Source organism: Tetrapisispora phaffii, chromosome 9 (genome assembly GCF_000236905.1).
Source record: "Tetrapisispora phaffii CBS 4417 chromosome 9, complete genome".
NCBI lineage: Eukaryota > Fungi > Ascomycota > Saccharomycetes > Saccharomycetales > Saccharomycetaceae > Tetrapisispora > Tetrapisispora phaffii.
Genome location: NC_016528.1, coordinates 196,073 through 221,425, shown reverse-complemented (window position 1 = coordinate 221,425; position 25,353 = coordinate 196,073). Strand labels below are relative to the sequence as shown.

General features: G+C 32.1%; 9 protein-coding genes across 9 annotated transcripts; 4 read left to right on the top strand and 5 right to left on the bottom strand.

Annotated features, from left to right (window-relative positions):
* Positions 1 to 420: 420 nt before the first annotated feature.
* TRL1 (tRNA ligase) lies at positions 421 to 2,916 on the top strand (the record flags this gene model as incomplete). Its single annotated transcript, XM_003686989.1, has 1 exon — positions 421 to 2,916. One exon carries the CDS (start codon positions 421 to 423, stop codon positions 2,914 to 2,916), a length of 2,496 nt encoding a protein of 831 aa, XP_003687037.1.
* Positions 2,917 to 3,045: 129 nt separating this feature from the next.
* Positions 3,046 to 4,065, bottom strand: NTR2 (Ntr2p; the record flags this gene model as incomplete). Its single annotated transcript, XM_003686988.1, has 1 exon — positions 3,046 to 4,065. One exon carries the CDS (start codon positions 4,063 to 4,065, stop codon positions 3,046 to 3,048), a length of 1,020 nt encoding a protein of 339 aa, XP_003687036.1.
* Positions 4,066 to 4,426: 361 nt separating this feature from the next.
* Positions 4,427 to 5,923, top strand: GWT1 (glucosaminyl-phosphotidylinositol O-acyltransferase; the record flags this gene model as incomplete). Its single annotated transcript, XM_003686987.1, has 1 exon — positions 4,427 to 5,923. One exon carries the CDS (start codon positions 4,427 to 4,429, stop codon positions 5,921 to 5,923), a length of 1,497 nt encoding a protein of 498 aa, XP_003687035.1.
* An 860-nt stretch (positions 5,924 to 6,783) lies between these two features.
* On the top strand, positions 6,784 to 8,892 carry TOK1 (Tok1p; the record flags this gene model as incomplete). The annotated part of the gene is made up of 1 exon (XM_003686986.1): positions 6,784 to 8,892. One exon carries the CDS (start codon positions 6,784 to 6,786, stop codon positions 8,890 to 8,892), a length of 2,109 nt encoding a protein of 702 aa, XP_003687034.1.
* Positions 8,893 to 9,575: 683 nt separating this feature from the next.
* KHA1 (Kha1p) lies at positions 9,576 to 12,230 on the top strand (the record flags this gene model as incomplete). Its single annotated transcript, XM_003686985.1, has 1 exon — positions 9,576 to 12,230. The coding sequence occupies one exon, from the start codon at positions 9,576 to 9,578 to the stop codon at positions 12,228 to 12,230; it is 2,655 nt and encodes an 884-aa protein (XP_003687033.1).
* A 138-nt stretch (positions 12,231 to 12,368) lies between these two features.
* BCK1 (mitogen-activated protein kinase kinase kinase BCK1) lies at positions 12,369 to 16,673 on the bottom strand (the record flags this gene model as incomplete). The annotated part of the gene is made up of 1 exon (XM_003686984.1): positions 12,369 to 16,673. One exon carries the CDS (start codon positions 16,671 to 16,673, stop codon positions 12,369 to 12,371), a length of 4,305 nt encoding a protein of 1,434 aa, XP_003687032.1.
* A 434-nt stretch (positions 16,674 to 17,107) lies between these two features.
* MRPL49 (mitochondrial 54S ribosomal protein bL21m) lies at positions 17,108 to 17,590 on the bottom strand (the record flags this gene model as incomplete). Its single annotated transcript, XM_003686983.1, has 1 exon — positions 17,108 to 17,590. One exon carries the CDS (start codon positions 17,588 to 17,590, stop codon positions 17,108 to 17,110), a length of 483 nt encoding a protein of 160 aa, XP_003687031.1.
* Positions 17,591 to 18,645: 1,055 nt separating this feature from the next.
* Positions 18,646 to 21,789, bottom strand: SAP185 (Sap185p; the record flags this gene model as incomplete). The annotated part of the gene is made up of 1 exon (XM_003686982.1): positions 18,646 to 21,789. One exon carries the CDS (start codon positions 21,787 to 21,789, stop codon positions 18,646 to 18,648), a length of 3,144 nt encoding a protein of 1,047 aa, XP_003687030.1.
* Positions 21,790 to 22,658: 869 nt separating this feature from the next.
* Positions 22,659 to 25,196, bottom strand: TPHA0I00890 (uncharacterized protein; the record flags this gene model as incomplete). The annotated part of the gene is made up of 1 exon (XM_003686981.1): positions 22,659 to 25,196. The coding sequence occupies one exon, from the start codon at positions 25,194 to 25,196 to the stop codon at positions 22,659 to 22,661; it is 2,538 nt and encodes an 845-aa protein (XP_003687029.1).
* Between the last annotated feature and the right edge of the window lie 157 nt (positions 25,197 to 25,353).

Here is a 25,353-nt window from a genome sequence, read left to right as displayed (position 1 = left end):
TCAATTATTTACGTAATTTAGTGTATTATCCTTAAATATTATCTTAGATGTGATCTAGTTCGGAATAGAATTTCATTTCGTTTATTAACAAGCGGGTAACACATTGCAAATTTCAAGATGTAGTAACATCAGAATTGAAAATTCGATGAGCAGAGAGATCAGTAACCATTGGCATGGACAATAAACAATTTTTGAATAGGTTAAGTTGATCGAAGTTACTGTCATACGTCTGAAATAAATTAAATATCAGCACTCATCACCTTTCCATTTAAGCCTATAAGTAACTAATTACTAAATGTGGTAGTGTATTCAATTAGTCGTAAGTTTAACTAGTTCGGTGCTTTTTATTAGAAACAAAAGATATTATTTTTGAGAGTAAACTATAATATATCAAACATTATTAGTTAGTTGTAAAAAATTATGGTTGAAGAACGTAGTGCTGTTATGGATTTGGTAAAACAATTGGAGAAGTCATCTGAATTACCGCATAAAGGGAAATCTTTTAAACGAGTTTGTGAGTTATTCAATAGTGACAAAAAAGTAGTCAGTTGGAAATTTAATGAATGGGATTATGGTAAGAATAATATAAAATTACCATGCAATGCAAGAGGTTTATTTATTTCAGAGGATTCGACCAATCCAACCATTGTTGCAAGAGGGTATGATAAGTTTTTCAGTGTGGACGAAGTTCCTTTCACTAAATGGGATGCATTGGGCTGTACTACAAAGGGCCCATATGAAGTATCTGTAAAAGCAAATGGTTGTATAATATTTTTTTCAGGTTTAGAAGATGGGACATTAATAACTTGCTCTAAACATTCCACAGGTCCAAGAGATGATTCTGATAGAAACCATGCCGAAGCTGGTGAACTGTTCTTAAAATCACAATTGGAAAAGTTAAATATTGACATATCTTCATTTGCTAAAGAACTTTACAAAAGAAATTTAACCGCTGTCGCAGAATATTGTGATGATTCCTTTGAAGAACATATCCTTGAATATTCTGGGGCCAAAGCTGGTCTATATTTACATGGTCTAAATTTAAATACTGTTAATTTTAAGACATTACCAATGACAGATGTTACTGAATTCGCATTGAAATATGGTTTTAAGTTAATTGATTATGTTACAATATTAGATATACATAGTTTAAGATTATTCTTAGAAGATTGTGCTAAAACCGGATCGTATAAAAATGAAGAGATCGAAGGTTTTGTTATTAGAACTAAAGATTCAAATAGTGGCAATGCATTTTTCTTTAAATACAAGTTTGAGGAACCATATCTTATGTATAGACAATGGAGAGAGGCTACTAAGGATTATATTCAATCACATACAAGAGTATTCAATTTTCGAAAACATAGATTTATAACAAATAAATACATGGATTTTGTTGTGCCGATTTTAGATAATGATCCAGTTCTATGTGAAAATTATTTAAAAGGACAGCATATCATTGACTTAAGAAACAAATTTTTAAAATCATATGGTATGACAGGTATTGAAATTTTAGACCATGAAAAGATTAAGGAACTTGAATTAAGAAATTCTTTAGATTTTTCAAAAGTCGATGAATTTACCAAATTTATTATTATACCAATTGCAGTTATAGGCTGTGGCAAGTCTACTACTGCAAGGACACTAACAAATATCTTTCCAGGCAGGTGGGCCCATGTTGAGAATGATGATATAACTTCAAAAGACAGATCACAATTGGTTAAACGTTCACTTGAATTATTAAGTAACGATAATATCAAGTGTGTAATTATAGATAGAAACAATCATCAATACAGGGAGAGAAGAGAAATTTTAAATTGGATTGAAGAATTTAAAGAAGACTATTTGGCTTACGATGTTAATGTTAAGATTATTGCTGTTTCATTTGTTACCTATGACAATTTAGATTTGATAAGACAATTGACAATAGATAGAGTAAAAAGAAGAGGAGATAACCACCAAAGTATTAAGGCTACTGTTTATGGCGAGAAAAAAGTACTTGGTATTATGGATGGGTTCATCAAGAGATTTCAAGAAGTTCAAGAAGGCAGATCTCCAGACAATCTATTCGATTTTATAATCCATGTTCACGTTAAAGATTATGATTCTTCATTAGAAAATACAAATGTTATTTTAACCAAACTACACCAAAAGTATCCAATTTTAGTTCCAGATTTACCTTCTTCAAATGAAATTAGGGAAGCATTCCAAAAAGCATTAACCTATAAACCTGTTATAACGAAAACTTTTGGTAATACACCAAAACAGAAAATACAGATAAATAAAAGTGAATTGAATTCAATAAATGATAATAAGACCAAAATTTCCCCCGTTTTCTTTTCTGCTCATTTACTTGATGATGCTATTATATTTGATATATTCAAAGACTTCGTTAATGTACCTGCTTTTACAAAATCAGAGAAGTTAGTAATAGAAGATATGTTAAAAAATAGATCATTTCAGTCTGAGTTACATGTTACTCTAGCTCACGTCGCTTCTTGTAAAAGAGGTGGACCTGAATTGCAACAAATTTGGCAAGAGTATAACAATCGTTACATTCCTTTGATTAAAAAGAACTTAAAATTATTGAGGATTAAGTCAGAAGAGCTACCTAGTCAAATAAAGACAGATGATATTTTAGAATTTTCAGTAAAAAAAATATGCTGGGATAATAAAATTCTTTCAGCAATCATTGAACTTGGAGATTTTAAAGATTCCAATGGTGTAATTTTGAAGGGTTTAAAATGTGCCAATAAAGTCCCTCATATTACGTTAGCTTTACTTGAACCTGGCACAAAACCATTTTATTCAAATGAATTATGCCAAAATGTACAAGCTAACAATATCGGTAAAAATATCAGAGTATATGACATTTCTGAATTAAAAATGTATCAAGCTGCAATTTCTATTCATCTTTAATTGTTTACAGATTGATAAATCTATTTAATAGTGAATATATCATCAGAAATATGTATATGCTAAATAATATCTTGTACCTTTAACTAAAATGGATGATGTGATGTAAATTGAAGTCTCATAGGAAACTAATTAAAGATCGTTTAGTCCTTTGGTTATAGAATCAATTTTTTCATTTAGAGTTATAACTTCGTTAGATAATGAAATTTGTTGGATTTTGAGCATTTGTTTCTTCTTTTCTAAATCTATTTGTATGCTTCGAATATATTCAATTATATTTGTTGGATCTTCCAATATGATGGGATGTGGTAACTGTGATTGCAATGCTTTTATTCGAGAGTCCTTTTTCTCAGCAACTAAATGTTCATTATTGAATACTTTAGTTAACTGTTGATCTTCCCACTCATTTGAATTGGGACGAGTATTGTCTTCCAAGTGATTTACCTCTAAAGCTTCTTCGATCAATTTCTTTCTTTTCATTTTATATATTTGTCTTTCTCTATCTGTCACTGCCAGTCTATCATCTTCAAATTCTGTCATATTAAAATCGAATCCTGAAGCGTCTTTATCATTATCTTTATCCAAACCTCCCTGCTTGTCGATGATTTCCATTATTTCTATTTTATCATCATCATCAAGTAATTTAGCATAAAGTTTTTCTTCCTTCATTACATTAAGTTTTGATTTAGAATTGTATTTATCCATTTTCTTTACTGAAGGTTTCATTTTAGGACCCCTATCATCATTATCTGGTTCAATAAGGCCATTTTGTTCCATTTCTTCAATATTGATAATAATGGCATTGGTCTTCTCATTTGAGTTGTCATTTGCATTCGCAACATTTTCATTGGGTATCTCGTTTAAACGATTTTTTCTATTATATAATTGATTGTATTTTAGATTTGACTCTTCATTATTTTCTATAATATACTCTTCATTATCACTTGAAGTAAGTAAAGGTATACTATTCTTTTGATTATGAATGCTTGGTAGTTTAGTCTTATTAAATTTAATATTATCTCTTGTCAAAATCCTGCTGTCAACTTCCTCTTCATCTTCATAATCAACAAATGTCTTAATACGTTTGATAGATTTTGTTTCTGAACCTAGTGATTTGTTCAAATTTAATTTATTTCTCTTTCTAAAACTCATCGATTAATTTATTCGCACTACTGTTGTTGCATAACGGTATATTCAAACACTTACTGGAATGTTTTACAAACATCGATAGATGATAAATCAGTATATATTGTTAGTAATCTCCTCTAGAGGGTGTTGTAAAACCTTTTTAAATAAATTCCTAATGTTTTAGAGACTGTTCCTTAATCATTAAATGCATCGCTAAAATTCTTTTTCACTTTTGAAATGATTTAAGCAACATATTAGAAAGTTGACCATATAAAAGATAGTTAAACCATTTAAAAGAGATATTAAATTCAGGTAATTGTCAATAGTTATAACAATTGATTATATCTTTACTAACACTAGAAGATCAAGTCAGAAATTGATAGTAATGTCTACTTTAAAAGAGAGGAAAGAATCGTTTGTGTCTGGCCTAGAAGGTGGGACTATTTTAGAAGTTAATATTGTTACATCGATTGCTTTATTCGCATATTTTAGTTATAATTTAATTACAATTCGTGGGCAAGATTATGGTATTGTTGCTGAATTTTCATTATTATGGGTCACCTTATTATTATCGGTGACCACCTATGCCAACAATGCATACATGTTAATAACATTGATTTTAGTACCATGTATCTCATTATTTCTGTGTGTATTGATTAATAAAAAATCAACAAAACTCGAAGATATTTCAAAGAAAGATGTAATGGTGCATGATGAAGATGCATCTAAAAAGGATCTAAAGAAATTTGAGTTAGTAAAATCACCTTATCTAACAGCCTACCGTGGCGGCATGCTAGTGCTGACCATGATTTCTATATTTGCCGTGGATTTCAACATCTTCCCTCGTAGATTTGCTAAAGTAGAAACATGGGGAACATCGTTGATGGATTTAGGTGTCGGTTCTTTTGTATTCAGTAATGGTATTGTTTCAGCAAGATCATTAATTAAGGAAAAAATGGATCCAAAATATCAAAGAAGCACATTAATGGGAATCATTCTTGGATTCAAATCTGGTTTAAGTTTATTGATTCTAGGATTATTGAGACTATACTTTGTTAAAAACCTTGAATATCAAGAACATGTCACGGAATATGGTGTGCACTGGAATTTTTTCTTAACATTGGCCCTACTGCCACCATTTTTATCAATTTTAAATCCAATTGCAGAATATATTCCAAGGGTTGTGATTGCATTAGTCATTTCTTTGGTTTACGAATGGTTCCTCATGAGAAATGATAATCGAATGTTGACATTTTTGATATTAGGAGAAAGGAATAACTTTTTCAGTGCAAACAGAGAAGGTATATTATCATTTTTTGGATATTGTTCAATCTTTCTGTTTGGACAATCAACAGGTTTTTATATTTTAGGTAACCAACCAACAAAAAATAATTTGTACAAGCCATCTTCAACAATAGTATCAAAAACCAACATAAACAATAATAAGATGTCTCTTTGGGATAGAATCACTACAGTATCACCACTTCGTGGTTTATTTACATGGGCTCTCTTGTCCATGATAGCTACTAATATCATTTTCACTCTACATCCCTTTGATATTTCAAGAAGATTTGCAAACATATCATACACAGCATGGACAATATCTTATAATCTAGCATTTTTAACCTGTTACTGTATGATTGATTCATTATTTGGAAACACTTTTGAAAACTACAAGTCGCCACTAGTATATGAATCCGTTAACAGGAACGGTTTATTTATGTTTCTGTTAAGCAACGTCAGCACAGGTCTAGGAAACATGGCATTCTCTACAATCGATGCTAGTGACAGCACAGCGATAGCAGTGTTGATGGGATACTCTATATTTTTAGTTTCAGTTTCGATTCTATTACACCAACGTCAAATTTACATCAAATTTTAAGACAAAATTCACGCTCATTAATGTCCCTCAACATGGTTGTATATTGACATAGAAGTTATATAATAAGGTCATTTAGGACAATTCAAACTCAGACATAAACCAAGCAAGAGAGAATTACAGAAATACCCAAGAAAGAGCTGCAAAATAATATTTGTTGAAATTGTAATTTCAAACTTGGTCAATATAATTATGACTATATCAGTCTTGGTCTCCCTTATTTAGCCCTTATATGAAATTATACTAGTTGGAGGGAAACACGGCAACCATCGTTGTTTTAAACTGTAGTCTTTTCAAGTCCATCTAATAACTCTTGGATGTTCTCGAAATAATATATATATATATATATCTGTATATGTAACCATTCCTATTCAATGTAAACTTTTGTTAAAAAGTCTATGTCATTTGTATGTTTCTTTTAATTAATTTCAATATCAAAATCACAATTTGAAAAATCACAACAATGAGATGAGAATAATATAAAAAAATAAGGGAACTATATTTGTTATAGATAGTTTAATTATTTTTAAGTTTAGTATTGCATTAGTGTCCAAGAGTATAGTATTGATGCTATCAGTACTTTACATTTAAGTAAAAATCTTTTTTGATAATTTTCATACAATTCTGAAGATAATATTTTGCTTAAGAGCTGTAGGACTGGATTTTTAGGTCCATCATTACCGTAAGATATCAAGACGTTTACATTAGAAAATTATAGCATATTTAGTGAATACGGTCGTTTGATTCTGACTATCAGTTTATTTTCTATTACATATTTTACTGAACTACTTATAAGCTAGTCTATGCATATTCATTTATATGTGTATAGAGTCCAAACAATTAATTGAATTAGTACAGTACTTATGGATCATAACGATACAGAGAAATATAAATTTGACTATCGAAGTGTTGATCCTTCGTTGAAAGAGGCTTTAGAGTTCAGATCTGAGAGAGTTGATATAATTAATGCTAACCCTGATTCTAAAACCTTTGTGCTTTGGTTTATAATATCATGTTATTTCCCTGTCATCACGGCATGTATGGGACCAATCGCTAATGCTTTATCAGTTGCATGTGCAGTTGAAAAATGGAGAGAGAAATGGGAAATTGTTGACGGTTCATATGTATCATATGAATTGGATGATCCTGCTGTTATTTTTACTTTAAATATTATATCATTTGTTATAGGTATTTGTTCTAATGGCGTATTGATTCTGCATTTTGCTCAAAAGGTCAGTTATCAAACTTCACAAATCATAAATATAACAGGTTGGACTGTTTCGGGGCTTCTGTTGTTAGTGGATGTGGTCGTTAGCTCAATAAGATATACTTATCGATATGACTATCACTTAAATATTGGATTTTGGTTTGCAGTCATTACATGTGCATTATATTTTTGTTGTGCATTGGTGTTGTCTTTGCATTATGTTGGTTACAAATTGAGAAAGTATCCAGCTAGGTTCAATCTAGTGAAAAATGAAAGAGCTGTGATGGTTTTTACAGTATTGTTTTCGATTTGGTTAATATGGGGAGCGGGATTATTTTCTGGTTTACTACATATCAATTATTGTACTGCAATGTATTTTTCAGTAGTCTCTTTATTAACAGTTGGTTTAGGTGATATTTTACCAAAAACAGTGGCTGCTAAAATCATGATTTTAGTATTTTCGTTATCAGGTGTTCTTCTACTGGGTTTGATTATTGTCATGACAAGGGATATTATACAAGGATCAATTGGACCAATATTTTATTTCCATAGACTAGAAGAAAGCAGAATTATATTGACAAAAAAAATACATAATAAAGAACTTACTGTTAATTCAACAAAAGATGCATTTAGGCATATGAATAGATTACGGAAACAGTCTAAACGGAAACAAGTACTGTTTTCTTTGCTTTTAACAATTTGCATATTTATTACCTTCTGGTTGTTAGGAGCAGTGGTATTCATGTTTGCAGAAAGCTGGTCATATTTTAATAGCTTGTATTTTTGCTTCTTATGTTTATTGACAATTGGTTATGGCGATTTTGCGCCATCGACGGGTGCTGGTAGAGCATTTTTTGTAATATGGGCAATTTTAGCTGTTCCACTTATGAGTGCTATTATAAGCACTGTGGGTGATACATTATTTACTTTAGCTCAAAAGTTAGATTTTACATTGGGTAAAAGAATATTCCATCAAGACTTAAAAGCACTTGTTATATCCAACACCTATTCTAATTCTAAAAGTATTTTACGATTTAAGACAGGGGAGCTTTTCACTGCAACCAATCTCTCCGATGTTTTGCTTGAAGAAATCGATGACGACAACGACAATAGTAATGAAGATATTGTTGATGGTTCTGGGTCCGGGAATTCATTGAATTCAAATGTCAGCAAAGCTGAGAATAACTCCTTGACGAATCAAGGTTCACAGCAGAATTCTAATACAACATCTGATTCCTGTGCTTTGTCAATAAAACCGAAAACCCATTTCATTCCTTATCATAACATAGAGAATCCTAATTTGAACTCAGATAGAGTAGTGATCCTAACACAGGAGGAAACTCATGATAGGCTGCTGAAACTGCAAGAATTACTTAGACATTTTTCTGACATTCACAATAATAGAGTTAATGATCATAATTGTAGATTATCGTATAATGACTGGAAAGCGATTGCTGAAGAAAATTTGCTAGATACTCAAGACTGTTTGCCTCAGGATACAAGTGGACAATTGCATATTGATCCAATGTTTTGGGTATCCTCAAACACCCCGTTAAGATTTCCAATTGATGAATCAAGGTTTGCAATGAGTAAACTATTTAGAAAAATGGTATCACTGACAAATGAATTAATCGATTCAGAGAATTGCAAAATAGAAAATGATAAAAGTTGTAACAGTAGTAGCATTGAATCAAGTCCTATCAGTACCAATGATGACACTTTCAATTCTACCCATGAGAATAACATTGAGATGGTATTGATATGAATTTTTTGTTAATCCAATAATTCTATGATTTCAAACATCAAACATATAAACATACATACACATACACATACACATACACATACACATATGCGTTCATTGAAGCGTTAGGCCTGGATCACTAATAAAGTACAAATTAACCCTGTATGCATACATATACCAATAGAAGTGTTGAAAACATTTAGGCACACTTCTTGTTGTACATCATTAAATAATTATAATAGTATTCTGACACATTTTGTATTCAAATCATCGACTCTTATTTTAAACATTCCCTTGAATCTATTTTGGAATAAGATATAACGAGGCGCTTACAGATTTTAAAGTCAAGAAAAGGGTATAAAAGAATAGTTGTTCAATACTTTCTGGAATTTAATTTGATTTTAAGAGAGTGTCAGAAATGTTAGTAATATTATATTTGATTACTATATTTGTAGATTAAGGAAACGTGTAACTAGTAGAAGTAATAGACATTAAAATTTGAATTGGTTCATTAGTCACAAGACCAGTTAATTTTTGTTATTTTGTCTCATTGGCATATTGATCACAAAGCCGTTAAAGATCTATTTGATATCAGGAACTGTTAGCTGTTGAATATATAATAGAGTACTGGTGAAAACTAAATATCCTCTGGAACTAATTTTTGTTTTACTAAGATAAATCCTAAAAATATACATTTATTCATAATGTCGGGGGGTCAACATATTGGAGGTGTTTTATCTGGTGTGAACCCGTTTCACTATAACACAAGCTCTCCAATTACCTTATTTTTATTTCAAGCATGTTTAATATTATTAACCTGCAATTTATTACATTTTTTCATTGCAAAACTACGGCAACCAAAGGTGATATCAGAGGTTATTGCAGGTGTAATATTAGGACCAACAGTATTAGGTCAAATTCCAAATTATTTAGAAACAATATTTCCTGATGAATCAATAGTGGGGTTAAATTTAACTTCAAACTTGGGAATTATACTATTCATGTTCTTCTTAGGTCTGGAAGTGGATATAGATTTTATTAAAAAACATATTAAAACAGCATGTTCCATTGGTTTGGTCAGTTTGGCTGTACCGTTCGGCTGTGGGTGTTTAATAGCAATACCGTTATTTCACACATATGCAAATCAAGATCCAAGTGAAGGAGTCGTTAAATTTACAGTTTTCATGGTATTTATTGCTGTGTCTATATCTGTCACAGCATTTCCTGTCTTATGTCGTATTTTGAATGAACTCCGTTTAATTAAAGATAGAGCTGGTATAGTCGTGCTTGCAGCAGGAATAATCAATGATATTTTAGGTTGGGTACTACTGGCGCTTAGTGTCATTCTATCAAATTCAGAATCATCACCAGTTAATACAGTTTACATTTTATTGTGCACACTTGGTTGGTTCCTTTTATATGCCTATCCGGTGAAATATATACTAAGATGGATGTTAATAAGATTCCATGAGTTGGATAGGCCAAAACCCTCAACATTTGCAACCATGTGCATTTTATTTTTAATGTTCATTTCAGCATATTTCACTGATATAATCGGTGTTCATCCTATTTTTGGTGCATTTATTGCAGGTCTAATTGTTCCTAGGGAAAATAACTATGTCATTAAACTAGTAGAAAGAATGGAAGATATTCCCAACATTATACTAATACCAATCTATTTTGCAGTAGCAGGCCTCAATGTGGATTTGACCTTATTGAATGAAGGAAAAGACTGGGGTTATGTTTTTGCCACTATATTTATTGCTATTGGTGCAAAAGTTATATCTGGTACCGTGATGTCAAAATTACATGGTTTATACTTTAAGGAAGCTGCTGCTGTGGGTGTTTTGATGTCATGTAAAGGTATCGTTGAAATTGTTGTCTTAACAGTTGGTTTGAATGCAGGGATTATTACAAAGAAAATATTTGGCATGTTTATCTTGATGGCTTTAGTTTCAACATTTGTCACAACTCCATTGACTCAGTTAATCTATACAGACGAATATAGAGTTCTTGTTCGTAAAAGAATATCTCAGCAGAAACTCCAAGATGAGAAAATGGATTCTGAAATCCCTATTATTGAAGTAGACACCTTGTCAGATTCAGAGACTGATGAATTTCTCAAATTAAAATCATTTGAGAATATTAAAGACTATAAGCCAAGAAGAATTGTCAATATCATAAATTCTGCTGAATGCATTTCAGCAAATTTAGATCTTTTAACTCTGGTTTTAGGGGGTAGAACAGTAGACAGTACTTCAAAAAAATTTTCGCATGTGAATCTTGGTTTGAGTAGAAAATCAAGTATGACTACAATGAAATCGAAATCATATAAATTAAGAAAATTAATATCACATAAAGACGATAATCTCAATGCAAATTCATCAAACACCATAATGGGTGGGATCATTGAGCATCCCTCCAATTTTGATGAGATGATACCTTTAAAGGCAGTGCATCTACGGTTACTAACAGAAAGAACGACGGATTTATTACAGTCATCGACATTCTACAATGATGATCCAGATTTTACAGCAAATACAGATGCTTTGATCCAAATTTATGATATAGTTACACGGTTGAGTAAGATCCCCTTTACAAGTGAGGTAGTTTTTTCTACATTAAAAGAAAAAGCTACTAATATCATATCTTTGGATGCAAAGAATAGTGATATAATGCTTATGACGTTGAAAGGTGCTTCTTTTGAACATCGTAACAACCCATTAGTTCAAGAACAATATGGTAACTTTGAACATATTTATTCACATATATTGGGATGTAATGAGTTACCTTCTCATTTTTTTAATACACTGGCTACTTCGTTAAAAACAAACGTAATGATTCATATTTCAAATAATGGTGGAATGATCCTTTCTGACAGATTCCGTAATAAGTGTTACAATTTGCTTTTATCGAATCCTTATTTATGTTCATCGGATTACCTTGCAATTTACACTTTAGTTTCTATCTGTCATAGAGAAATTAAAGATGGAAATATTATTGATGCTAACATATTTATGAACTCTAAAATTCCTAATTTTTCTGAAAATTTGCATAATCTGATGACCTATGAAGCTTGGTTCGATGAATCTATCATCAATATCGTACCTATAGAAATCAATGACACTTCTGACAAGAACAGTTCTGATTTTATTGATTTGATATTACAAAGTGGGACTATTGATATGTACAATTTAGAAGAGAGTACGTTTATCATTCCTGAAATTGAATTTTCGATAAATGATCCATTTTCTTTTAATGTAAAATCTCTAATATTGCACGGTGCTAATAAGAAATTTAACGTAGTAGTTTCTCATTACAACAATCAACAGTCATCTTTCACAAGGTCAGATTCATAATTTAGGAATTTTCACAAATATATATGTATTGCAGTAATTTACATACTTTTTGATGTTTATAATAAAAAAATATTATTATTTACTATCTTTCCATCAATGCTTTCAAAGATATTTTCCAAGGTTCTAAAAAGCATTGCATTACTCTTGAGATGTAATCCTTAACTTCGTTGAATTTATTTTATCGTTAGATTTGATAAATTCGGCTAATTTAGTCTTATTAAATATGAATGAATCATCATTATAACAAAATGGATGCTCCAGAAGCTGTCCTGCTGTTGGCCTTTCTTTTGGGTCAATATGAAAACATTGATTCAGGAAATTTTTGGCAGTTGGTGAAATTAAATCTTTCGTATCCTCTGGAATAGGTGGTGCGCTCTTAGACTGGCCGATCTTGTACATTGCTGTAACAACTTCAAAGTTTGACCAAGGTCTTTTACCGGCGAACATTTCTAAAACCACACAACCTAAAGACCAGATATCAACCTTTGCATTATAACCTTGTTTCGTATCTACCATTTCGGGAGCCATCCAAAAAACAGTTCCTCTCATCGTCATTTCTGAGTTTGAATAAATATCTTCAGATTTTTTTGAAATCCCAAAATCACTGATTTTACATATACCGTCTTGATCTAATAACAGATTATCTGCTTTCATATCCCTGTGTAAGATACCTTGAGAATGCAAATAAGACAAGCCTTCAAGAACTTGGTTTGTTAAATGACGAATTAGTTTATCGTCGAATCGCCCATACATCCTGATTAAAGAACCTACTGAACCACCAGCAACGTATTCCAGAAATAAGCTGTAAATATTGTGTTTCATTTCAAACCCTAGATATTGAACAATATTCAAGTGGTCTAAATCTTTCAAAGTGGAAACTTCTGATTTCATTGCTTCCACGGTATTTAACATAGTTTCACTTTGAGAGCCATAGCTTGGAACTTCAATTTGTTTTACAGCCATCATTTCTCCTGTGGTTATATTAAGAGAAAGAAAAACAGCACCAAATGAACCTTTGCCTATCATTTCACCCTTCATCCAAGCAAATTCATTGTATTCACCTCTGGAATTTTTAGATTTATTAATAGGTAAGCCCTGAGTGTCCGTAACTTCAAATATCTTTGTACCCCACATCTTAGTATTTTGTCTAGTAATTTTTCTAGAATTTTTTCTTGCCTTACTGGCTTCGTGTGCAATAGTTCTTATTGTTTTAGTTCTTTTTAAAGGTTTTGATGAAAAAAATGATTTATTCATTACATCTGCTTTTGTATCAGATGATCCAGCTGTTGAAGATAGATCAGTGTTTGCTGTATGACCTCTATTTGGGAACGATTGATTTCCTATATTAGGTGATGATGGTGGAGTTGGGCCTTCAAGAACTGGTTTGTCAAGGTTTGCCTCTGGGAAAAACTTTTCAAGATTCTTATAAACTTCTTCAGGAGATGGTCTTAGAGTCATCTTTCTAGAAAGTCCATCGTTTCCTTTTTGTAATGAGTTCTGTTCCAAATGATTATTACCGTCCTTAATCCTAGAAGCATGAATATCGCCTTCATCTTCTAAAATATTTGTAGCATCATGGTATTTGTTGATAGAGTTTTTAGAACTATTAGCATTTGACCAGATTATATCATCTGATGAATCTGAATTGTCATCGGTATCATTTGAACGCCCATCATTATTGTCATCGTGATCTTTCTTTTTCGTCCAAATTATTTCATCTAAAGAATCATCAGTATCAGATTCTGATAGGTTGGGGGCATCAGAAAAATTAATTATATTCTCTTCAAATACATCAGCTGCAGATGAGGATGATATTATTCTCTTAGAATTAGCACGGGAACCAATTGATGGTCTTTTGGTTAAAACAGATGACATCGAGTTTTTTCTGTTCGCCGTTATTTGTTTTAGGATAGATGCAGTTGGGATTTCATCATCAGCTTTTGATTTTCTGCTGAAGTCAGATGCTCCTTTATAAGGCTGTGGTACTAGCACATGAGTAGATGCAGGTGTGTAGGATGAGACAGTAGCTTCTATTGGTTGTGCTTTATATTCTGGTGAGCCATGTTGCAATTTTGGTGGACTATTTACACTACCAGAATATGTAAGTTTGGTTGCAGCCCTTTTTAATTTTAGAGAGGATTTCTTAGATAATGATAATCTTTGTTGAGGTGAGATGCTTCCCGGTGCTTTTGGTGCATCTCTCTTTGGAGCCAGTTCCGATTGTGATAACTTTCTGCTGTCAGTTTCAGTTAAATCTTCTTTACTTACAAAGTCAGACGTTCTACTATCAGGAGTTGAAAAATAGGAGATACTCTTTTCTGCATGCAAGTTTGATAAAGATTGTTTGGATTTTAATTTCAATGATGATGCGTCATCATGATTATCTTTAACATTCCAATAATTTGTTTCTTCACTATTAGTATAGTCGTAATAATGACTTGGTGTCTGAGGGTATCTTTTTGCACTTGAAGATACACGATCGTCGTAAGAATTTGTATCTGATGAAGTGATGGTAAATTGATCAATGGAGTTAATGTTAGTGCTGTTAATAGAACGAACAGATCCTCTGCTTTTCACTGATCTAAGTGAAACGTTTGGTTCACTAGAAACTGTAGCAGCTCTTGAACGTAAGTGGGGTTTCGAACGATCTTTTATTAGGAACTTCAATGTATCATTCTTCGGTAGTTCTGCAAGTAATTTGGTTACAAGTGTATCCGGAAGTGAATGACCGGGATCATTTTCATAGTCAGTCAAATGGATCGTAACTGGTTTGCCTTTTAAACTCAAAACATGTAAAATATGTTCTTTGAATTTTTCTAGTGATTTCTCCGGATTCCAAGGTATAGGATAAAAGAAACTATTATCCTTGGTAATTAAAATATAAGGAGAACCGATATTAGACTCAATTGGCACAGGTTTATATTTATCATCTATCAATAAAATTCCATTATTCTTTGAAGAATCTTTGAAATCTGAACTCTTACTCTCCTTTACGTTTTCAGTTTTATCTTCATCTTTCTTCTCTACATTAAAGTTTATCTCTATTCTATCTGCTGTGGTATCAGTAACATTTTCAAAAGAGAGATTTGTTTGAGGTAAAGTAATCTTTGATGGTCGCGTAAGTGTTGCATCAGCCGACTTCGTTGGATGTATAATCGAATTATACTCTTGTGATTTTGATTGGCTATTTTTATCAAATTTTTGAGAAGTTAGTGTAGCATTATTTGAGTCGCTCGATGCTATCACTGATTTAGTACTCTTATTGGATACAGTTGGTTCATTAGTCCCTTTAAAATGAGGTTGTAATTTTGCAGTGGATGTATTGGGTGTAGTACCGGCTGTCGTACCAAATAAAAAATTAAATAATGACGAATCAGATGAATTACTCTTTTGGTGTCTCCTAAATATATTCGGTGACATTGGGGGAGTTGTTGCTGATTTTGAACTCAATAATTTAGGATTTTGATTAGTGACATCTTGTATTGGTATTTTCAAATTGATATCATTATGTGATTTTGTTGGTGGTTGACTAAAATTGGCAGCACTTCGAAGAGAAATAAAACTCCTTCGGTATATTGAACTTGTACTCTTTGTCTTTTTATGTTTATTAATAGAAACGTTAGCTTCTTTAAATTTCGAAGATCCAGTCGGCACCTTGGTAGTATTTACAATAGAATCTGAAGTTGATCGTGTTGTCGTTGGGTCTGCTAATTTGGTCGGAATATTGTTAGCTTCACTAGATGATCTAGTTGGTTTCATTTTATCTGAGTTCTTGTTCCTTCCATAATTATATGTGACATTTTTTGACATTGTTTCTTTTAGCAAATGTTGAAATCTATTGTATGAACCAGCCTTCGATTCAGGTAAATATTTTTCATACAATGCAAAATTCTCTTTAGCTAAAAGTCTAATAAAATTATTCCCATTTATTTGATGCTTTTCAAAAAATCTTATCCAAAGATCAGGAAATTCATAAAATTTTAACCATAATACTATACGTTCAGTAGTCCACTTGTTCGGATCAGTAGTATCCCATGGAAGTATAATATTATTTGATGAGTTTGAATTTTCTCTCTCCATTGGAGAAATATGCAAATACTGACCAGATGTTGTTGGCTTAAGTACATTTGAATTTATTGATTTTCTCAAAGTATTATTAACCTCGTTATCTAATTCTTCATATATGGTCCCTCCGTTGCTCAAGTAAGTATTTATATTTCCATTTGAAGAGCTCATCGAGCTCGATTGTGAATGGGACAAAATTGGTTGTTCAGTGATAGATAATACTATTTTCTCTTTAGTTTTTTTGGAAGAATGCTTATTTAAGTTCAGTGACTGTTTCGAACTATTTGAAGTTGGTGAACCACTAGCGTTATGTGCTAATGATGATGCTGATGATGATCTAGAATGTGATACATTCGATAATCGTTTAGTGAATTGCATTCATAACAATGATCACTAGTTCATTCAAAAAATGTATAACTAATAATGGATTTCGATTAATTCAATGTTACAGTTGACCAAGATCTACGTTTTTAATCCATCATGTTATTTAAAAACTTCCAATGTAGCTAAAAATACATCTTGATCTATTTATAAATAACATTAAAGCTTATTTTTAGTGTTATTATTTTAGTTATGATAAAGCCGTGTGCAATTAGAAAAGGACCCACTTATTCAAAGATTATAAGTGAAGATATAAAATGACATGGTTCTTAACGAAAAAACATCTATTGTTATTATGAATTGGAGATTATATACATGATTATTTAATAATTCATTATGTATCTGATTATTAAAAGAGTTTTGAGAGGAGTGTTTTTCTTGGCCCTAGAATATTTATCTGTGAAATTGAAACTCTAATGAGACTATTTGTATTATTTAATAGCTAGTTCAGATATTCTTATTACCGTTAAATCAGCTTTCGATGTAGCATGGCGAACCTTTCTATTTCTTCTTTTTGTTACCTCCCTTACTTGGAAAGCACGTTTAGTTTTCTCCACTACAACTGCTTTTAGACTGTAGAACTTGGGATCAATTGGTTTATCAATCAACTTAAAATTTCTGGATCCTAAGGTAGTGACATCGTTTAGTATCAAAGTATCACCAACATCGGCTTCTTTCATTCTAAATGGTAATGTAACAATGTCACCTTCGGTAACCAAGTATGGACGTTCATGGACTTTAAAAACAGCATACAGTTCATTAGCCAGCTTCAATGGAGCCAAATCATTCTGTTGAACCGCCCTGTTCCATATAGAGGAACAACTAAAATTCCTTAGAGAAGTTACCTTTAAAAGAGTTGGAGTGAAACTTGTTCTAGTGAGTGGAACAATCTTCTGAATATTTCTGGAAAACATCGATTATTTCAATTGGCCTAGTATCGTTTGTATCTCAAAGAAAAGCACAAAGCGTATTCTAGAAGGGTTCTATGGTTTTTATAATAAACCAATTCCAAGATAAATATTAGATACTGATATCAGATCGTGAAACAGAGTATGTTAATCATTTACAAATACTAATTAATCGATTTAATTCTATTCTCTTAACTGTTATATATGACATCTTCAGATTGAAAACTGAAACTGTTAAAATAATGAGCACGTGATATAAAATGTCAAACGAACTGATCCTGCTGTCATTTCCAAGATGTCAGTAATCACGTCAACAAATGTATTATAAAACAATGATTCTATAGGGTGGCAACTGCTATTAAACTTCCTGCAGGTTAAAGTCTTGCATTAAGTTGATTCTAAGTTATACAATCCCATTGTTTTCTAAGATCTTACAGGCTATCAGTTAAAAAATCTCAAAAATTGATCCGTTATTAACTTAAGAATTAATATCTAATGGAAAGCTTATGGAAGTGAAGTGTGGTTGAGAGAAAATCTTGAAAATTTTTAACATCAAATATCTTGGGTGAACAAACCTTAGTAAATTTATCAAAACATGGACTATTAACAAATAAAAATACTTTTAACTTTAGTTCTTTAACGTTGATATCACAACCAAATGTAAAAGACCCAAGATTTTATATTTAATAGATTTATGTTTACGAGTTTACCGGGACCATATTACTATTATTATTATTATCATTATTATTATTATTATTATTATTATTATTATTATTTAACTAAAATAAACTTTACATATTAGGATATATCATTACATATTTCACTTCTTGAAGTTTCTTATAAAAGTGATCCAGATCACAATAGTATGGTTAGATCTGTTCAACTCCATCGTCAATTCAGAAATTAAAATATATTGTAAAAATACCTAATGAATATGCAATGCAACTGAAGAGAAAAGCAATTTATCAATTCCTCAAAGTTTAAAATGACAAAATTCCTTCAAACTTAAATGAAAATTATTATTATTATTAGGCACAACTCATTTTCTTCGAGTGTAATTATTATTTTGAATTATTCTTATTATAGCTTACCATGTTCATCAATCTGTCTTGTTCGTTCTCATCCCACGATAAACTATCTGAATTTTTAGACCTGAATAGTGAATATCCACCAGCATCATCTTGATATTCACCGAATTTATTCTCAGAATCATCAACATTATATACATCAGATGTTTCTTCCAGTTCAGCATCACTATTATCACTAGTATCACTGTTAACATCATTGTTATCTACGTCCTCCAACTGCTCCTTATGGAATAAATCATTCAAAACATCCGGAGCCACATTACTTTTGTATAGAGGGTGGTCTGGTTTAGCGTATGACTGGCCGTCATCATTTGGGTCCATATAGTCATCATCATCACCGTCAAGGCGGAACTGGTGACGGTATGCATCATTATCATCAGAATGTGATGATTCATGTTTTGGCACGAACCTAAATGACTTAGTACTGCTCCATTCATTTTCATCAGCGTTGACATCATTATTAAACGTTTCATCATCGTAACCACCGACAAGTTGATTAGACATGTAGTCTGTAAACTTATTACTTTCTTCTGAATTTGCTATCTTCTCCGAATCTTTGTCTTTGTCAAGTTCGGTAGCTGGCTCTAGGTTTAATCTAGTTTTATTACCATTAGCATCAATATATTCATAGAATTTAGGGTTATCAATGTCATTATATTCTGCATAGTAATCATCTTCATCTTCAACACCAGTTTTATCATTAAATGAAATAGGTGAGTCTTCCTCCTCATTGCTATTAAAATTAATATTATCACCAGTTATTGTTATTTCATCATCTCTTTGTTTATTTTCTTCAGCACCATCTTCAACCAGATCATCAATGTTTTCATCATCGTATTCTCCAAAGTCGCCTAATACAGTGTTGTACTTTTCTCTTGCTTCTGCTAAAACAGTTTCTGTGTATTCTTGCCAATGAGGCTCATGCAATGCATTCCATGACTCTTCATCACTAAATTCAGATCTTACTTCTTCAATATATGCAGTGAATTTTGCAACCTCCTCAGCAATTAAGATCAAATGTCCCATGTAACCTAATCTTAGTCCAGCCTCGTTTTCATAATCAGTACATCTTTTGTCCCCCTTCATTATCATATCTGTTATCTTAGTTTTAGTTAATAAATCTATTAATAAAAACTTATTAAAGCCTGTTTTAAGAGGACCATTGAATATTTGCTGAATTATATCAAAAACAACGTTGTGAAGGAAATTATTCCAGGAAAAGTCAAAGAACATCTTTAATATAGTTTGGACTAAATGTGTATCATATAAAGCAATCTTTAATCTATCACCCACCAAAGGGGTTTCACGCAGTGCCTCTTCTGTTAATTCCACCGAAGTTACTGATTGTTCATCAAAATTATCCTTCTCTTCCGGGGTGGATTGCGTCTCAACTGCGTTGCTTTTAGTTTCATCTAGATCATCACCTGAATACAAATGCAAAGAATTTAATTCAGTTTCTATGTCCCCAATTTCTGCCTCATTGGTTGATCTGGACAGTCTATCCGTTTTTAGAACCCTTCTTCTTTCTGCATCACGCTCATTTACAATGACGTCACCATCTGGTTCATTCAACAATGCCATATTTGAACAATGTAGAAGTTCAGCTATTAATTCACAAATTTTGAAACGTTCAAAGCCTAAAGGTTCTATTGACCCAAATGGAGTTTCTAGTTGTGGAAGTTCAGAATTGACTAACATTTTCTCAAATTCGCCCATATACTTTGCAAATATTGTGACTAATGAACCTAAGTAAATAGGATCTCTCTCATTTGGTGGATGAGTTTGGATTGTCGTGTAGATAACTTGAACAAAATCATAATCTGAATTATTTTTTCTAATCAGTTCAATAACTATACCAACACCGTTATTTAAAGATGTACCACCTTTTAACATGATTTTTATTAATTTTTCAATCATCTCAGGCGATACTAATTCTCTAGTCAATTCATTTGGACCTATTCCTGATGCTATTTCATTGTTTGAATTTGCACTAATGGTAACAAATGCTTTGAAAAAATCACCAGCAGCTGATTGTGTTGATATACTGTATTCGGGATTTAATCTATCTAACAAATCTGAAATAAAATTTTGTTCTTTCAATCTTTCGATAACACCAGTTGGAGAATCAGGTTTATCTGTGGAGATAACCTTTAGTAAGAAATCTATCAATGGAGGGTTATCAATATGTGTCAAAAATCTATCTACTAAATTTTCTTGGTTTAATATAAATTCTAACATGCTTGAAATGTCCATGTCCAATAACCTTTCAGAGATTTTCATGAAATAAGTAGAAGCTATAATGGAAAGTGGAGCAGTATGATCTAAAACTGACCATAATTTTTCTAAAAGTTCTGTATTTTCAATTATCGCAGAAGAAATTGGCCAGACATCGGCAGATAATATTTCTGCAGCCATTCTTGCCCGTCTTAATTCCACTTGTTCCTCAACTTCTTGAGGTATAGTGACACTAGTCTCTTGTGATATTTCTGATCTATTGTCTATTTCATCATCATCATCCACCTGCTCGTGTGAATCGGCTTCTGGTAGTTTCAGATGGATATTATCAGATTCTTGTTCTTCTTTTTTATCATCATTCTTTGTAATCACGGTATCTTCAACTAATAGTTGATCGCTTTTCTCATCTAATAAATCTTCGTTTGTAATATAATCTATCAACTTAGCCAAGACTTCTGGGTACTTCAAATAAATCAGTAGCTTGAAATTCGAGCACATCAATTCTGTATATAGTTCATCGTCATCGAGTAAATCATCCAATGCATCCAAATCCGGCCTGTAGTTTACAAACTCTGCTTCTGTAGTTGGTAGGGTCTCCGCCACGGACTGGTCTTGGGTATCAAATTTGTTGTAATCACCGTCCTTAATACTTGCATCAGAATCATCTAATGTCCCTACCGCGTCCAACGATGCCGCATCAGGCTGCTGTTTAGGTATCTGGTCTCCATCTATCTCTTCAAACTCTTCCTCTTTCGTACCTTGCTCATCGTCTTTTTCAATTTCTTGCGTGTTTTCTCTCTTTATGAAAGCCCTATCCAAAATCTTAGATATTGGCGATTCTGTAGCAAAATCCTGGCCAAATTTCCAAAATGAACTTGACATCACTTTTAACTTTTGTTATATGTTTATTTGTTTATTTTATTTTATTTTATTTTATTTTATTTTCAATCTTTGCAAGCACGTAGCCTCGAAATTATAGTAATTAATGACACAAACAAAATGATATCAAACCGGCTTTTAAAAATGCTATTGTATGTCGTTTTCTAAAAAGAAAGAGGTCTCCTTAACTTTATTCTCTTCCACTAACCAGGTAAAAATCTAAATGCAGAGTATTATGTTTCCCAAAAATTTATCTTAAAATATATTCGTTTCTCAAATAGCACGACCAATTGGACTGTTTAACAAAAACCTCACTGCTATAAAAATGCAAAATAAAGACGATAACAAATATCCTAACGGTAAATTAATTTCACCTATAGGGAAGCCCTCATCAACTTTAACAAATTTTTATTTACATTTCACATTTTGCAATTACACATCTTCAACTATTTTAATTTTCCAAAATGGTGAACATTAAAATCCAAACGTTGACAAAATTTTTATTTTCATTTTTTTTTTTTGGTTTTTCGGTTTCGAACCTGAAAAAAGTGAAAACAAAGTTTCGGTTTTTTGAAATTGTCAGTGTCAAAGACAAACACATTGACAATGACAATAAGAGACTAAAGTGAGCTCATCTCTTGAGAATATATAATGGTTTGAATCTTGAGTCATGCAATTGGTTAATTGGTGACTTTGTATTTTGTTATGAGTCTATCGTTCAATTGAAGTAAATAAATAAATGCATCTATATCAATATGCATATATATATCTATGTATGCGTACGTTTATAAAATTAACTGTCATTGCGTATGGATATGCAATAATGTTTCTATGCTTTTGCTGATTGGGGAAGTTTAATTATGCGCTAGTTCTTATACGTCCTTCTCTTCTTCCTTCAAAATATCTGATGCATATTGTAAAATCTCTTTTAATTTCAAGGTGCTTGTCATTAGACGTTTGTTGTCTTGGTTATCCATGTTGCTCTCGGATTCTAAAAGGTTGATTTTGTTCTTGATTAAATCATTTCCGAAACGTCTGCATAAAATCAGCATGAATTTGATATTTGAAATTTGAAGATAATTATAAAACCTACTTTCGTAGTATATTTTTTGCGATAATAAAATTAAAATGAGATTGATATTATTAAGATATATTAAATCTTTAAAGTTATGGTTATCTTCATCAAAATATATTTCTAAAAGTTTTTCACAGCTGATAATATCAAAACGCGCCAACATGCTTGTTCGAAAACATATAATTGCATCTTCGAAATTCCATGTTCTCAGCATGGTTAATCCTAATAGTTCCCATTCTAAGCCACTATATTTAATTTCTTTACGGGTACCCAATGAGTTATGGATACTTCCAACCGAGCTGTGGTCATCTGAATTTATGTTTTCAGAACTTTTGAAGATGTCATTTTCATTCACTATCGTTAAATCTTCGTAGATATCCAGAAATAATTGATCGAGCCATCGTTCACATAGTCGCTTCTCTCTCATGTGTTTTGGAATCATGCCTATATTCGACTGTTTATTCGATATGTACTCTTTTTCCATTATAAAAATAGTTGACCTCAATTTCAATAAGTCATTCCAACCAATCTTGCATACTATATCCAATAATATGTTCATCACTTGTGTTTCAAACCATGAATACTGGTTCACTATTGAATTTCTTTGTAACAACTGTGTATTTGTAATTGTTTTCACTTCATTCGGCGAAACAAAGTTAATTAGGTTGATGGATTGAACACCATATAGTGGCCCAATTTCAGAGCATGATTGATCTAAGTACGTGCTTTTGGGAGTTTTGCAGTCATTAAATGGCATTATCGTTCTGCCATAAATAAAACATTTCAGCTCATTTTCTTTTAAATTCCTATGTATTTTCGATAGATTATCCAGTTCAGCAGAGTTCAAATCACAGCCTGACGGTATGACAGTACCTAAATTTCTATCAATTTTTCTCCCATACGGCCTTTTATAATTTGAATCAATGACGCTCTTTTGAGATATGATATTCAATTGTTGCTTGTCGTATTTTGGTAAACTTGGAATTGAGTTTATTGAGTACAATGCATTGTCATACTGTTCCAGAGCCACATAGATAGATGCTAACAGGAACCACGACTCAAATGAATCTGAAGACAGTGCTGCAACTTTTTTGGCTACTTCAAGAGCATCCTCTAAATCATTTCTTCTCATTAGAAACCTTGCCTGTATAATAAGTATTTCTGTTGTACAATTTAATAAATGCAAATTATCGTTTTTATTTTTCTGTTTCATTACTGAATTGAGTAGTTCTTTAATTGTAATGTTCAACAGATTAATCAACTTGATGTCATTCATTTCATTTTGATCCAATATCTTAATAATTACAAGCTGATATATCAGATTATTCTGCACATCCTTCACCATCAAACTCTCCAGTATTTTTATGGTATAGTCATTCAGATCGTTCGAAACTATCGACAAGTATTTCAATAACGCTTTAGTCAGGTTATTATGCAGTATTGTAAGATCGTTGGCCTTTGTTGAGTCAAAGCCGGCTTTGTAGTACAAGGGTAATCTTTCACACATGGATTTAACTAATCTTTTTGCGTTTTTGAATTCACTAATCAGAAAGGGCAATTCCACCAACCCTGGGGACTTCCATAATTTATCCTCATTTATAATTATACTTCTTATGCAACACGAGACAAAGGTCTCTTCCCATAGATCATCGTCTAATTCGACGAACAAACTTGGATTGTGCAAGTCAATTGCGCTGACCTGGTACTTCTTGGGACTCTCATACCGAATTCTAATATCTATATCGCTAAAGATATTGCAACAACAAAAAGTCATCAAGCGAACCTTGTCGTTTCCCGTTTCCATGCCTTTCCCCCCAGCATCGCTGTTACTCACCGAGTCCAAAATATTCAGGAACGACAGAGGCATAACATCGTTGGAGAAATCGATCCCAGTGATGTTCAAATATTCACCCACTTCATTCTTGTAAAACCTATCAATTTTCGTAAAATGCAACAAATCGGGCAACCCTATTGAGAGACATTTGCCAACAGCCAGCGCATTGAGAACCGAGCTTCGATTACCCAAGCTCTCACCAAACGTTTTCTCCAAGATCCTTGGGAAGTTCTGCAGATCGAGAGTGTTATTAGCACTGTATTTTACATAACCGTAATTATAATCTGCCACATTATGAATTCTGATCTGTGGAGCCTTGTGCGTATCTGGCTGCGGGAGAGCGGCATGATCAATGCCGGAATTCGACAATTGAATATTCCCCGACAAGGCATTGGCAGCCACATCTGAGATCACAGAGTTACCAATAGCGGATGACGATGCATTCGAATTATGCCTGCTTCTAGAGCCTCCATGCGATACGTTTTTCCATATATACTGCATTCTCAGAAGAGCCTAGCAAATCAACAAGATCGGTTGAGCATAGCCAGATAGCGACCCAAACAGAACGAATACAATAATACCAATTGAATGAACACATCCAATCGTTTCCTATATGTATATACATATATATACATATATGTATATGATACGTAATAAA